Consider the following 16809-nt stretch of genomic DNA (forward strand, 5'->3'; position numbering starts at 1 on the left):
TGTTCGAATGAAAACACAATGATACAATACATGCCTCCTTTACACACAGTAAAGTAAATAGTGAAGAAAGAGTAAGTGGGTTGAGATTACGTAGGTTTTGGATTCACTGCTTAAGCGTTTTCTTGGCATAATTTGTTTAAATTCATGCAATAAATATTGAAATAAAGTCCTTTAAAGTTTTCTAAAGTGTAAAGAAACCTGAAAACTATTGGAAAATATATATAGAACTATATGTACATAGATAAATGCATAAATTATAGACAATAGCATGAGATGACTATATGAAGACTCTGAGTATGTTTCTCACTATCTTTATTGGTGCTTTCAGCACATTTATTATTTTTAATCGAAGTCAGTTGTCTTTAATGTGCTCTACGGTGATAATTGGGACCTTCATCTTAATTGGGTCCATTTTTATAGCTACTTTGCAGAATCCACTACTAGTAATACGCAGAAACCCCAAATACTTCATTAAATTTGACTAGGTACTACTTCCCAAATCGTCTCATCATTGTATATTATAGGCATAGGATTTATAAATTTAATGTTTTTTCGTTGACTAAAAGTTTGTATGGAAAAAGTTTGAAAACACATTTCTAGAAAGCCGAAAATGAATCGATTACATACTAGTTCTACAATATGAAAGCATAAACCTTTAATTTACCATATTTCATCTTCCGCATAAATCCTTCAATTCAATGTCGAAGTTTAGTCTACGAATTCATTGCTTTTTCAGCTTTCTCGCTGATAAAATAAGGCGTGTGATTCGCCTAATATGAAAACTATACTATATTGAGAGATTTTTAAATAATTATATATAAGGCTTACTGCCTTCCTTCCTAAGAGGGATTATTCGACTTTAATCACGCAAATCAAATCATTTTGCTCATAGTATTATTTGAATTTCCATCTGTTTGTATCTAACTAACCGACAGAGAAACTGCTAACTTCCCCCAAAATTTAATGTTTTGTGTCACCCAAAAGCCAGTAGATATTTTCTAAATAAATATTAATGACTCACTGATTGAGTGACATATGTGAACACATACAAGTACCTACGTATGATGTGCATTTGCTTCCCGTTCAAATAAATAATAATTCCGAAAAACATGAGAGGAATGACTTCCTGCGCATATAAATAGAGTGATTAAAGCAATTTGCATAGCGCAAACTAAAAATTTAACACAGTGATTTAATGGAAATATCGTTAAACCACAGTTCAGGCCAAACCAAGCAATACATATACGAATAAATAGAAGAACAAAGCTGAGCACACCCAAAAACTATCGAACACATACAAAGAGCAATCCTTTTTGTGTACTACAATAAAAAGCGTCACAGTGACAGCTGTTCACAGCGACTTCGAGAAGCATAAGTTAAGGCACAGTGGTGACCCGCCACTCCATTCATGCCTTAATGTGTTAGCGAGGTTATAAACTCTAAATGTCCAATAAATTTTAACTCGACTTGCAACTGAAAAATACACAGATACAAAGCCATTCTTCACGTACCCATGCTGGCGAATACTTGACCAAATTGAATTTCGCAAATCGCCAGTATTTTATGTTTATATTTTATACATTTATTTCGCCACACACCAACTCTCTCTCACTCACTCCCTCTTTCACTCTATGTTCGCTTAGTCCATTTTATTTGTTAGTTAAGTCACCGCCATGAAAGGAGAAGAGCCATTAAACTATGAAAAGTTCCAACTGGCTTTTGTTAAAAGTCAACCAAATGCCAAATACTGGCTGCGCTCCGCCATTCCAAGGCCACCACATACTCATGCGAACCCAAAATACCCAACGCCACCGCCTACTTGATTGCTGTGGTCGGGGCCGTCCCGAGTGCTATTGTTACGACTCTGGCTATCGCTTAACTATAATTTTCTTGTTTTCCCTACAAATGTTGTGGCTGCAGCTGCTGTCAACGCGCTGCTGGCGTCGGGCTCGTAAGCCTAGTTGGTCGTTTGTCGGACCCCAGTTGCCTGCTGCTGCTGCTGTTTCGACTGCTGCTGCTGGTCGAAATGATCAACTGGGGAATCGTAAAAGTAATGAAAAATTGTTGTGGTCGAGTGATGCCATTCAAAATGGCAACAAATTTTATCCATTTCCTCGTTTTTTGCACCAGCGATTTTTATTTGTCGTCCTTCTCATCGTCGTCCATTGTTTGCGCTCGTCGCATTAGACGAGCGGGTTGGTGGCATGCGCCCCGCCGCTGCCGTTGCTGCTGCCGCTGCTCGGTTCGTTGCCTATCGAAAGTTTATTAAGTTTCTAAATTGCGCTGGCAATGGAAATATTATGGCATATTACATGGTCGTATAGATTTTTGATAAAGTGATGATAAGCCGCATTGTTCGCGCGCTGTCGTGTCGTGTGCCATTCATTTTACATAATTTTATTTTTGGTTTTTGTTTTTTGTTTTTTCATTTGTTTAGTTATAACTTTTATTTGATCACTTTTATGCGACTTTAATTTATTCAAATGGCGTGTCATCGGTTCAAAATTGTGGCAATTGAACGCAAATTTATGGCTGAATTGCTGCCACAAAAATGTGGTGACGTCCACATGCGTGTAAATCGTATTTGTGTGTGAGTTGAATGGCGTCCAGTTTGCTTGAAATATTAACTGAAAATAATTCATGGAATTTTTGCATATAAATATGGGTTTAATAACGGTATTTATTGGTTAATTTAAGATAATTTTCAAACCGCTTTTGGCTTGAATATGAACTGAAAGTAATTATAAAATACACATTATGGTTCCATAATATATTTCCTACCATTAAAGCTGCAAGTTATTGATTTATCTGACAATCTATAACGAATAACAGCATCATGATACCAGTTTATATTTGTATTTTGTATTTTATTATATTCAGAAAACGAATTCGGTTATCAGTAACGGTTTTTTTCAATAATTATAATAATAATAATTAGGTACTATGTAGTGTTGAATTATGATCGTAGCTCTACCCACTGTTTGGTGCAGAGCAGAACTCAGGAACCACTCGACCAAATCGAACCATATTTGGCATATAACTTTCTCTAGATAACAGTATGCTACAGTTTGAAGTTGAGAGAAATCGAGCAACAACCTCGCATAGTTGCCATATCGCATTATTTTAAATTCAGATTTATCTACTTTATAATATATCATCTGATATCTCAAAGCATGAATGATCGGTATAAAATGTGTTTCAACTAGCATTTAAAAATGGTCAAAATGATACTTGACATTTGCAAGTCCCTATATACCAAATATGAGAATCTCGGTGTCTTTTGCTCAACTTATTCCGAAAACATCGATCAAAATGTGATTCCGAATGAAATTATAGAGGCATCTTTTGATAATAATGTGATCTGCAGTTAGGGATGTTTAAAATCGGTACAGGGTTTCCCTTAGCCTCCATATACTAGCTCTTGAACAAGAGATAATAAAAATACATATTACCATCAACATTTTCCATTATTCGCACAGAAATTCCCTCGCAATAGCACAACACATCGAAACATATGTGTAATTCCGCTGTTAAATCGATTATACGCCTATCTGGCTATTTATTCCACCAATTTCATCAAAAGCTTAAATTAATTATTCCGCAAGCGCTCGTTGTTTAGTTAATTTCGATTTGCGTAATAAAAGCCATTTTCATGATTTAGTGGTTGTTGTTATTTAAATGTGGTTGTTACATGGAGAGCGTCAAATTTAAATACGCATTGAAACCGATTTGACATTGCTGGTGTGAAATTTCACTTTTCCAAATTTAATTATACTCGCCTGCATATTGTGCGAAATCGCGCATCAAAATGTGCTTATATAGATACCATATATATGTACTTGTATATACATATATATGTGGTATGATGGATCAAATCAGCATTAGAGTGGATCAACTATTTTGTCTGTTTTTATCTGTTGAAGGCGATCTTACCCAATATATTCCTTATCTCATTTCATTCAACGTCTAAAAAGTGACTATAATACTGGGAGAGAGTGGATTTACAAACGGTTTCTGAAAAATTATAATATATGATCTAATACTGATGATATGTCTAGAAAAACTAGCGTTTATTTAACAACTAAATATAATTTTCACTGATATACATATCTATGTTGTTGCAGACGAAATAAATCTTCTAAAGGATTTAAACATTACATTTTCCTCTTTAAATCCCCAGAAATGCTTTATTTTGTAGGCGACAAATCGACCCAACTCAATATATAGATCCTACAACTATATGCCCCCAACGAAATCACCCTCCTCTGGCTAACGAATTTGCCAGGTGTTGAAAAAGGCGCATTGTTTTTGACGCATTGTGTCGCTCAAATTGAATTTCAACGCATTTCCATGGGCGTCACTTCAATTTCAATATACATATATATGGAAGTGTGTGCGTTTTCCGATGGCCTGCATCAGTTGTCATTTACTGCGCGTAGATTTGAGCCTTCATCAACGACAACTGCAGCATCAGCGTTCGTGACATCAACAAAAACACCAGACTTTCATTTCAGCCAAGTGTTGATTAACTTTTTCAACCGTATTGCCGTTATTTTCATGTAAAATATTTAGCACTAGTTTACCGTTTTTTCGCACTTTTTGGGCGCAAAATTCAATTACAGACCACATAGCGGCGATATTGAGCTCCAGTCGGCGTTTAATTTGAAGTTCACTCGAGCCACAAGTTGTTATGCAGATTAATTGACGTATGACACGCGCATAATTATTGTGCAATATTGTGATTTTTAGTTGTAGTGGGTGTGTCAGGGATTTGTGAAAAAGGTCAACGAATTTTATTTGCTGAATTGAATATGTTAAAATTAAGGTCCATATACATATGTATATATTTGCATTGTATATCTTCCAAACCTCATAAACAAATTCTCAATGCCGAAATGCAAATTAAGAATCTTACTAATCAAATTCAATTTCTTGCAGGTCCACCTGGCGTACCTGGCGATCGCGGTGAAGTGGGCCCCGCTGGACCACCCGGCCCACCTGGCGAGAAGGGACCGCGCGGCAAACGCGGCAAGCGGGTAAGTGAACCAGCACAGCCAGCATGCGCTGGTGCAGAATGGTGTAATTAAATTCCTTTAACGCTTTTGCTTTCTGCTTTCATTCGCGTACTTTGCTTACCTTTACTGTTGTGCGGTAGCTGTTAGTTAGTTGGCTTGTTGCGCCGCCAGGGCGTATGAGCAACAAATCTTCTATTATCTGTACATATGCAAATGTAGTTTAGACACATACTAGATACCGCTATGCGGTGGTGTATATATTATATTAGAGTTTGGTTGAAATTATGCAGATGGAATGTAAATATTTGTGAAGCATAGAATGTATTTATGATGCTTGAAGTAGCTTTAAGTGGATGAAATATTATATCGTATAACTGGCGGATACGCGAATAGCAGTATATGCTATACATCAGGAAAAATATATATTCATATAAAAATATATATGTATACATTTGTATCCATGTACATATCTCTGTGTGTGCTTGAGGCGTGTAGACTATTTGCATATGCATGTATTTGAGTTGTGGGGATGAGAAAACGCGCAGTTGTTTGTTGTAATTTGATATTATGTAAATGCAAATGTATGCGCATGTGTGTGTGTGTGTGTGAAGACAAAGCGCGACTCCCTCTCTGAGTGTGTGTTTATATGTTTATTAGTATGTTGATATGTGTTTGTCCTCGCATTGTACGCACGTCTACACCGTTGCGGCACTTTATATTGCCACACGGAATTTTTCAAATATGCCAAAGCATGCGTCAACGCCTCCACTACACTCCCTTTGTAAAATTACCTTAGCTCAACCACCGCCGTGTCGGCATTACATACTTCTTTGCACGTTGCCTACCTGCTAAGACTAACACCTTTGACAGCACGTTGTTAAGCCCATAATACCCCCACAACCGTTGCTATCAAAATCATCAACTCTTGTGTCCCTTGTGCATATTTTCCCTCTACCACCATCCACAGATACTCAGATTTCTTGTACAGATTTTGTTAGATACATTAAGGTCTCAGCCCAATTAAGCTAGACACTCGCACTTGTAAATATAATATGTATAGTGCGTCTCCTCATCTCACTAAGCCCTCATATGTGTATTCTCCTTCTATTGAACTTCCTTAATCTGCTCCAGCTTAATCTGTTTTCCCATATTGCTAGCGAAATTATACATCAATGAAATTATGTCTGCTTGTTAACGTAATTGTCCTACATGTTGTCGCCTCATTATTGTACTCATATTTTTTAGCTTTCTTTTTGTTATTGCTTTTGTTTTTGTTCTGCGTTCACGTTACCAATTGGGCGTCGCCTCGAGCACATCCAAGGTTTGCAGCAGAGCAAAATAACCCACTATTTATTCCAGCTCGTTTATCAAAGGTTGAAGGACGACTGCTGCCATATGTAGCGCGCTCAGTACGTGCGTACGGTCGTATGTAGGTTAACCGTTGTAGGACTCACTACAGTGACTTCGAAGTTTATTCGCGAAAGGTCTGAAAAGAGTTTAAAATATACTCAAGATAGATTTTTAGCTTTATATGTACTCAAGAATTTCAGATCTGCTAGTATTTCAGTTAATCATCATCGAGTGTGCGACCACTACAAGATTGGTTATAGGTTCGAATCTAAAATTAAATTTTTTTAGTCTTAGGTCTCAGAATACTATGAATTAAATTAACTCACTTAACTTAAGGACTTGTAAGACCCTTCTTTTAGGTATATATATAATACAAATATTTCAAAACGATAGATATATAATGTGAGCTCTCGTTCATTTTCGGAAGTAAGTGTCCTCCGTTACAGCATCATATTCCCGTGTAACTGTGTCACTATTATATAATAGTAAGTCATTTCACCTGCGTGTGTGTTTGTGTTGTTGTTCTGTGGCACGCATTTAAGACTTTATTACATGGCCTTGGAGAAAATCGGCTGAGCTGAGCCGATGAAAGATACGTGCGACAAAAATAATGAAACAGAGTGATTACAAGAAATAAATTGGCAACGAGCCCATTGAGAGTTGCAGCATGCCACCGAGCAGCCAAACGCCACCAACCAAAAGACAGGCAACAACAAACATTGTAGCTACGATGTGTAGGCGGCATTATCGTAGATAAACTGCCGCACAGCGCATGGATAATTCCCACGGGCACTATATGGCTACATAATACTAACGGATTCATTTGCGATTGATGAGGCTGAATTGGCGAAGTTTGCGCCAACGCGTCAATGCCAAACTAATGACGTTGTCGAGAAACTTGTCTTCGACGCGCAACGTGACGCGGCTGACAACGACTATGACGGCGATGACGTCGATGATGATGATGATGACACCGAAGATGCCGCTGCCGTTGCCGTTGATGTTGATGACTATGACGACGAAGAGGCTGAATATGATGCCGCTGATGGTGCGAAGATTGCCAAGTACATGAGAATTTCGACACTTCTATAAATCTACCGTTAGGAGAGAATCATTGGAACGAGTTGTGCGAACGAGTGTCGAACTTCAGTTGCTGGAGAATGGACCGCATTGCTATCTAAACGCACAATCAAGCAATTCTCCTTGTAATTCATTGTTATTTAGGTTATGTGCGCAAGAAAAAACATTTTTTTTGTTGCCATCAAAAAGCAAAGTTGTCGGAAAGTTGCAGCGCGCTTCGAGCGCTTTTGATGCTTATCCAGGAAGGGTGCTCATATTTTCAAGTTCACTTTTGTTGTATTATTTTTATATTTATATTTATTTGTATTTTGTTGTTGCTGTTTTTTTTTAATGTGCGCTTAAATGATGCCTTATCTATGCGTGAATGTGTTTGTGTGTGTGTTTTGTTGCATGGTTTCTAAGCTTTACTTATATGTACGTGTGTGTGTGTGTTCATCTGCTCGTATCTCTCATCTGACAACGCAAAGCTACTTAACATTTTTATTGGCACTTGAGTTTTGCACAACAATGATATCTGTCAACAACATTTCAAATGCAAAAACAAAAGACCTAAAAGGAGTAGGAAAAAAGTTGAATGGGTATAGGAATAAACACACTCAACAACACTCGTATAATGCCAGTGTGTAAGCATGTTGTTAACAACAGTTTCAGCTTCGAAAGCTTCAAAAGCACCAGCAATGACAGCATCAGCGCATATCTTGTGTGAAATATCAGCAACAAAATGACAGCAATTGATGTTGCAACAACAAGCTTTCATTTGCACTGTGGGTCAGTCACTTGAAGTGCTTCGCGTTGTATTGAATGGAATTTGGTGATAATAATCTTTAAATATTCTAACAGTCAGTTTTACGAAAATTTAAAAAAAATTTAATATTTGGATTTTTTATGAACAGTGGTTTATCAGAAAGAAACATTTTTTTGATAAAACTCTATTATAACGGTATTTAAATGAACAAAAAATCGCTAATTATTTAAGAATTTGGAAATAACATACAATTTGGTGTCCTGGTGTCATAATATCTAAACTCTTGTGAGAGTGTCAAGCAACAATGGGTGTTCGAAGGGATTGATGACCTGATACTTTATTCGAAATCTGGAGGAGACGTTCTTTTATCAAAGTTGATTTCCGAAAATTGTTGGATCTGTGCCTTATAATCTCTTTAGAAACTAATATTTGTTTGTTTAGCACCTCAAAAGATTATATGATTATTTGAAGAAATAAAAGAAAGAATTTTTTTTGAAATATTAGAAAATTCATTAGTAGAAGCTATCCAGTATCTTTATTCGACCAGGATAAGCAGGGAATAATGAAATAACATCCAAAGTATCTTGTTTTGTTTAGAATGCGAATGAGAAAGAATTACGAATAATATGAAGTCAGCTTTGATCCAAGATCTCAAGAGATATTGTTGTTGTTGTCTTTTTATGCAGAATGTATTCTCAAAAAAATTTTTGGAATGCGATCGAGTTCAAAGTCTTTTTACATATATAAATGCGGGATCGTTCCGGATGCTTGAGCTATGAACTTCTTAGTTTCGCAGAGTTCTTATGAAAGTTCCCCAAAAGCATCTTGAATAAAGAAATATACGTTTTATTAAAGTAAAAAAAAAAACGTTTTTAAATTCTTTAAAATCCATTTAGTGATTTATGCGTTAGTAAATTCCCGTTAGTAACACCACTGCCCCAGAGCTAAAGCTGCAGTGTGGCACCACGGATGTCAGCAAGCTCAATACTCGTATGTATTCCTCTCCATATTATAAATATGCTGCAGCTGTTGCTGGCTTCTTGGCCAATGTACATTATATGTGTTAGTCGTGGCATGAATTTCAAATTATTTCAGCATCCACGCTTGCTCTTTAGTTTTATTGCAGCGATTTGCATTTTTACAACAACGCACAACAACAAACACACACGCGCCCCAGTCTCTGTTTACACGAGTGTTGTACATTGTAGTTGTATTTATTTTATATTTGCGCTATTTATTGCGTATTTATTGGGTTGCTCACACTCACAAACTGCCAAGCGAATCGAAGAAAATGCGAGCAAACGTTATGAAAAATGCATAACCACATTCTCGCCGCCTCGAATCGCAAGTGCGCACCCTTAACGGTTATGCCTTGGCACGAAACGCCCCGCTTGACTTGGCTATTATACGTATACGTATCAGTGCGCTTGCTTTATGCTATTTATTTCGTACACATTTAATATTTTTTTCATTTTGTTTTTGTTTTGGTTTTGTTGGTTCGTCGATCCGCGCATTATTGGTTCGAGCGTTGCCAAATCGCTTATTGGCCGCCTGCTGTTGCTGCTGCCATTGCGAATTATGGCAAAGGTTCAATAAATGTAGCGCCCTCGAGCCGTGCCCATTTCCCCCTGCCACCCGACAGTCACGCGACGTCTTCGTCCGTCGGCCCTAACGGCATTTATTGGCAACAGCCGTTACAGCGCTGTCTTGTTGATTGTCCTCATTATGAATCTAATAATCTGCGTCGAAAGCCGAAAATAAAAAATATGAAAACAAAACGCGAAAAACAAGAACACAAACAAATCCACTGAAAAATATAATAATAATAATGAAAAGTAAATCAGGGCATAAGTGCTGAGCCGCGGCGGTCGTGTGTGCGTCGAGCGTGGGTTGTTTACGAGATACAAGATGGCAATAAAAGCAGAACGCTTCGCTTAAAGAGCGTTCGAGACGCAAGTTTTTTCGCGATTGTTTTGATTTTTCTTTTGCTTTTCGGCGAGTTCGACGACATCGCGACAGCGCCAAATGGTTTCAAGCACTTGTTGTTGTTGACTTGTATCGCAATTTTCGCATTTCGCACTCTTCTCACGCTTTTATTATTTCCTCTGAGTTTCTCAGCGCGCGTACACTTCGCAGGCAAATAAAAACTGAATGCCAATAAAAAGACGCGTTAAGGCAAGATCAACAACAACAACAACAGAAAAGCGTGTGATATCGTATGCGAAGCTAGTGAACGTGAGACATAAACAAGTAGCATATGCTCAGGCGTAGAAACGTGACGACGGGCATATGAGAACACACAACGCATACACCACCTACTTGTAAGTGCGTCAACACACACTCACACTTAAATCCCTAACATTTGCCAGTTGTGCTCATATACATATGTATGCTAGTGCATAAATAATCGCCCGCTATGTATATGTACGAGTATATGGATGTATGTATTCGTACGAATTCATAACGCATCGCAGTGGTGCTCATAGTTGATAAGGCCAAAGGAACTATCCAGTCACACTTCTTGTTTATTCATTTGTATTCGCTCGTGTTGCACGTTCGACGATGTCATTTGCAATATCATGCGACGAACGATGCGTGTGGCATGCGCTGCCTCGATGTATAAGTGAAAATAACTTGCATCTACTACTTGCAACGGTGACTGTCTTGCACTGTAAATGTATAGTTTTTAAAATTCGTATTTCTAGTAAGTCACAGGTTACTTTAGTAGAGCTTAGATAAAACAAGAATCCTTATAAATGATTATCCTGAGATGAAATTGTAAAATCATGCTAAACTGATTCATATACATGTAGATAATTGTGGTAACTGTTAATTAGCTTAGAAGTTAATTTTTTTTTCCAAAACTCTCTTGATGAGGCGTCAATATGGGAGTGGTTCGTGTTAACTCATAATCACTCAGTCACATTCTGCAGTTTTTTTAATGTGTCTATACTCCTATATTCGTCTAGTATAATTTACTACGTCTTTCTTATTATTGCATAAAGAGTATTTAATGACAAGTAATGTAATCCAGTCAACTACGTGTAGACTTGAATCCTTATACACGTGTATATGCCGTTCATAATGATTTGACATCACATCAGCGTTTTTTATTTGACTATGTAAATTCAAAAAAATAATGTTTTCCATATCTCATTTAAATTCCATGTGATGTGATATCATAAGATGACATCACATGATGTTAGGAAGATAGATGTGATATCACCTGATTTGATAATGTGACGTGCGTTGATGTGATGTGTTGCGGTTTATATTTTACATCGAATTACAAAGTAAAGTAATGTGTATCAATCAACTTGCTGCAGACTTGAATATACATATTTGTTGTTATTATCTTCTTATTTTTCTTTGACATCACATTAGCATTTTTATTCGGTTAAAAATATTCATAAGAATTTTTTTGTGTCGCTTATGGAACTGATTTGAATAAAAATCCATGTGATGTGACAACCTAGGATGACATCAAATGATATCAGTAAGGTTGATGTGATATCACATGATTTGATAATGTGATGTGTGCTGATTTGAATTTATGTTGCGGTTGAAATATTGAGTTACACTACAGGCTGGTCCAAAAAAATTATGAAATATATGCGATATCTTTTGATTATATGATGTAATGTGAGACAGGATGATACAGCGACGATGTCTTCTTCTGTGGTGGGATGATGTAATGTACGGCATATGATGATTTGATTATTAAAATATACAAAAGCCCTGGAATTTTCACATATTGATAAAAAAAATTGAAAAACGAGATTTAAAAATCCATTATTTATAATAAAAATGCCAAATAGGAATACTTTTTATAAAAATTTTGTTATCATTTGATGCTTCATATGGGTTTCGGCTATTGTTTACATTTAGAAAGAAATAAATCCAGTCAAGATAAGTGTAATGGGGGCAACCATTGTCTCTACTTTTGTTTATCACTATATAACCATCAAATAATGCGCAATGAACCAAATATCTCATTAGTTGAAGAACAACTTCCTTAAACTTCACCAAAGTCATACGATATGGGCCATCGTCAAGCGTTATTGAAGCAACTGTTTGCTAAGTACTTAAAGAAACACAACCGTTGTCAACGCTGGTAAGCGCTCTCCGCGCTTATGAGTGCAAACTTTGATGTGTTTTTAATAAAGTAAAAACAATATTTTACACTCAATGAAGCATTTACGTCACATTTATGTTAATTTGCTGAATAAAAATCTGCATAAATTTCTACGCGCTCTTTTTTCTTGTCCTTTTGCTTTGTTTTTGTTTTTGTAAAATGCTATCTAAAGGCACATCACGCGCCAACCACACTCAAGTAGTTGCTTTTTGAAAATTTTAAGTTTGTTTGCGAGGTCTGTATTTTAAATGTACGCTTGTGTGTTTGTATGTGTGTGCAAGAGCTCTGTAGTCCTAAGAACTGCTGATGTAGGCTGTGCAAGCACACAAATCCTATCAACAAACATAAAACCCAAAAAAAAATTTATATCTGCATGGAGGCAATAAAAAAGGCTAAAAAAGTGAGTATAGATAGAGTCATAAAATTGTCGCAGAAACTTGTGTTTTCACGCACGCACTACATACTATACATATTATATAGATACTACGAAAGATATATACATATATCTACAAACACAACATAAATAAATACACTGTTATACCGTTACAACGCTACCCACCCAGTTTTGCATCAACAAGGTGCTCCAGTGCGTCACTTTCGTTTACACTACCACCCTCGTAACAACAACAAAAAACTTCGTGAAGCGAAATGCCCAAAGATGCCAAAAGATGTGTGTGTGGCGCATGCGGCAGAGGGGTGGGGGGCATTGCGGAAATGTGGCAAATCAAAGTCTTAAACTTACGACGTCACATATGGGTGCACATGCGACCTTTTTCCTGGCGATTGACTCGAGGGTTGACGGAGGCAGCATGCGAAGTGCCTAATATGGGCATTTAAGCGGTGTGGCGGCAGTTGAGGGGCGAAAGGCGTGTGGAGCATTGCGAGAATAAGGAAATATAAGCTCATGTATAATGCAATAAGTTCGGCACTTCGACAATGCTTAATTTTTTCCGTTCTTTTATTTTATTTTATCATTTCTGCGCAAGCAACTCAATTCCTCCACCCTGTCAGCCGTCGTAGTCTTTTATCTCGGCTACACCGCAATTTTTCTTTTTGCGGCTGTTGTTGTTATCTTTATGGTTTATGTGTGTCTTACATTGTTGTGTTTTGTTTTCTTTTGCTTGGTGCTTGAGTTTTTTGTTGGTTGCCACCACTTATAGGTAAACACTTGGCGACCCAGTTTGCAACCACCCTTCTGCAGAGCAAACAACTTGGCCGCGCTGTGAAAAAATGCACATTCGATCACATTTTCGCAGCAAATTTTCAAGCACCCATGCAAAGTCCTCCGCATAACAAAATTACCAAGTACGAAACACGAAAAACGCACGCAAATCCTTGAAGAGCCTTGAACAGCGCAGCGCGACTTGATAGCAACTTTTCACATTCGCGTCATTTGGTTGCAGTCACAGCCGCCGTTCGATGGCCCACATTATGCTTGCAGTTGCCACAAATTGTGACACAGGGATGCTTCGACTGCTGCCATGCAAATATCGCATGCCACCAACTTAAAGAAAAGAAATGTTTTGGAAAAACTGCTGCAGCCACGTGTTGTTGTTGGTGTTTGCGTGGTGCCTCTGCCGCCAGTATATGACGCGTAACGACTTTGTGATTTTGAAATAATAGGTTCAAATGTGTCCCCTGCTCGCAGTGCTCTCTTGTTCCTGCTTGTAATATCTTTTTGTTTCCCTGATGCTTTCGGTTGCACAATGGGGCACACGCAGTGGGTGCTCCGTACCGCCTTTGTTAATGCGCTCGGCTTGGGCTTTTGTGTTGCGTGTAAAATTCCTTTGAATCGTCGTACTCACCGCATGGGCGTTGCCATCAGCACGAGTTGTGGGCGCTACCGCTGGTGGCTGCCATTATATTTCGCTCACAATCGAAAGGAAACATTAGCGTATTATTGCTTCTGTCATTGCTGGGAAGTAGGACAAAAGTGAAAATGACAAAAAAAAATATTTTTTTATGATTTTTTTATTTATTTAAACGCGACTTAAAATCTAAATAAGACTATATTTAAAATATTGGTGGTAATAAGAACAGAAAATATATTAGTTTCATTTAAAACCGTTCCTAACAATTTCTAAACAGCAATAAAGATATTTCGGAAAAAAGAGAGTTGCCATATTATTCTCATTTCGAAAATCATAGTAAAAATTTGAGAGAAATATGAAGTCCCTCACCCTTTTTGGTGAAATTTCAATCTTCAACGAGCTTGCATTTATTGTGATTTTTAAATTGAAAATGTCGAAAAAGAATTGCTGCCATAAATCCCAAGCAACTCCTGCTGAGCTTCATTTTAATTTAAGTAAATATTTTGGTTGTGAAGCCATTATTCATATTGGAATGTAAGCGCGATCTTAACTAGAGCTCGCATGTACGGTTACAACTGCAACGCTGTGCTATTTTAACTGTTGTTTTTACCGTTAGCTATTTTTTATATGTCAAATCTTGGATTTTTTTTTTGTGTTGTTGTTGTTTGTTGTGCTGCTGCTGCATTCGTTGTTTGGTTTTATGCCGCATTTTTTACTCGAGGGAGAAAGTAACTTTTATTTTATGGCGCACGCTGATGGCGGCGCAATGGGGATAGCAGTGCGAGTACATCAGTTATAACAATACAACAACAAGAATAAGCAACGAAACGCAACAATAGCCTTCATAGTAAATACACAAGAGCACACAGCGCAGCGCGGCGCAATACGGCTCAGTCGAAAGAAACAACAACAAAACAGCGATTGAAAACAACAAAACACACACAAAAATACATACATGCATATGCCAATGCAAAGATTACGTACCATTTATATTAATATATATATGCGTATGTGTGAGTGTGCCCGCTTAAATGCTTACACTCCACATGCCCGCAAGTTCACAATGGCGGTTACGTATACGCAGCGTATGCCCCCAAATGCGTTTAAAAAAGATTCGCTTGAGTTGAGATGAGCCGACCAAAAATCAAAAATACATACAAATACATTGCGTGTGGTGGTTGGGTTGTAGTCTGTGAGTTTTAAAACCGTATTTTTATGGGCTACCGCCGTCCAAAAGTTTCCAAAAATCTTATTATAAATTGAAAGGCGAAATAGCGGAACAACAGAGTTTCGACATGCCCTTCAGTGTTGTCGAAATTGTTCAAAGGAATATGTGTTTGATAAGACATAAATTTTCTGTAGGCCTATAATATGTGACGGAACATTACTACAAGAATAAGGGCAAGTATTGTTTAGAGACTCATATACTTTGTTGTTACTTTCTTATATAATGTCTTCTAATTATTCACACTAAATTTTTTAGATAACTTTTACAAGTGCTTTATATGTCTTGGATCAAGGAAATAGCTTCTTAAATATAACTCAGAGATATACAACAGACTCTTGAGAAACTATTCAATGAATCTTGATATTATATAGATGTTTTGAAGACCGTTTTCTTGAAAGAAATCTGTAGAAGCAATGTATATATATAAGTCAAAATAATGTATATGATGTCTGTTCAAAAAATAACGGGAACTTACGTTTTTTGAAAGAAAAATATTAAATTAGGTTTTTGGCCAAGAATTATCGAACAATCAAAGAACAGTGAGCTTTTAACAAACGAAAATCGTCAAGCTCTAACCTTAGCGACTGCTACAGACAAAGTAATCAATGAATTTAGCTGGCAATTTTATCGTACTGGGGGGAATATATGTAGATCAACATATTAAAAAATAAAAATAAAATTCTTAAAATCGTACTTTTGTACAGTTTTAAAATTTGCGTTATTTTCTGAAAACACTCTTATTTTTATATCACATTACTTTTAATTTACAACGAAAATTTAATGAATTCTTCTTTCACAAAGAATGATAAATCTATCGCAATTTCCAGTATCGCTTTAAATATCTTTATTTATGAATTTGCATGTCTTATACAAGTTCTTCTCCAAGGTCACGAATATTTAAAAATATCCTTTTTCCACTAAAATTTTTAAAACACTTGAGAATTTCCAACACTTGAATCCCTCACATATACACAATGGTTTGCCAACCCCATCAAAATGCTACAATTTATTTTTGTTCAACACGAGAGCATAGAAAGTGCCCTCCTTTCTAAATAAATTTGATGAAATTGAAAGCAACATCAAATGTGCGACCGCGACGATTGCGAACGGCGTTGGCATAAAAAGGGGAATGTGTTTGAACATGAAAAGAAAGCAATGAAAGTAACTACACTACACAACACTAGAAGTGTAGCACGCTTATTGCCACTTAAAGTGCACGCAAATTATTACAGCTCCACCCACCAATTCTCAGCAATTTACCAAACTCAACTCTCGCACAGAGCACTGAACACCAAGAACATGACTAACCGACAGCGCAAAGTGTTCACATGAAGGACGTTTTAGGAATCTATTATTTGGCGTCACTTATAGCTTGGCTGGCAGACACTGTAGGAAAGTTGAGGCTTAAGACTTGTAATATTCTTTATGCAGAGAGACTTGAACGA

General features: G+C 37.0%; 1 protein-coding gene across 15 annotated transcripts in view; it reads left to right on the plus strand.

Annotated features, from left to right (window-relative positions):
• The window catches only part of LOC105219118 (collagen alpha chain CG42342), a 157064-nt gene that overhangs the window by 121783 nt on the left and 18472 nt on the right, over positions 1-16809 (plus strand). For all 15 annotated transcript variants that reach the window (XM_054236085.1, XM_054236074.1, XM_054236057.1 and 12 more), the window contains one exon: positions 4939-5036. In XM_054236085.1, the coding sequence (XP_054092060.1) occupies positions 4939-5036 (98 nt within the window). The remainder of the gene's footprint in view (positions 1-4938; positions 5037-16809) is intronic.

This window comes from Zeugodacus cucurbitae, chromosome 2, assembly GCF_028554725.1.
Source record: "Zeugodacus cucurbitae isolate PBARC_wt_2022May chromosome 2, idZeuCucr1.2, whole genome shotgun sequence".
NCBI classification, from domain to species: Eukaryota; Metazoa; Arthropoda; class Insecta; order Diptera; family Tephritidae; genus Zeugodacus; species Zeugodacus cucurbitae.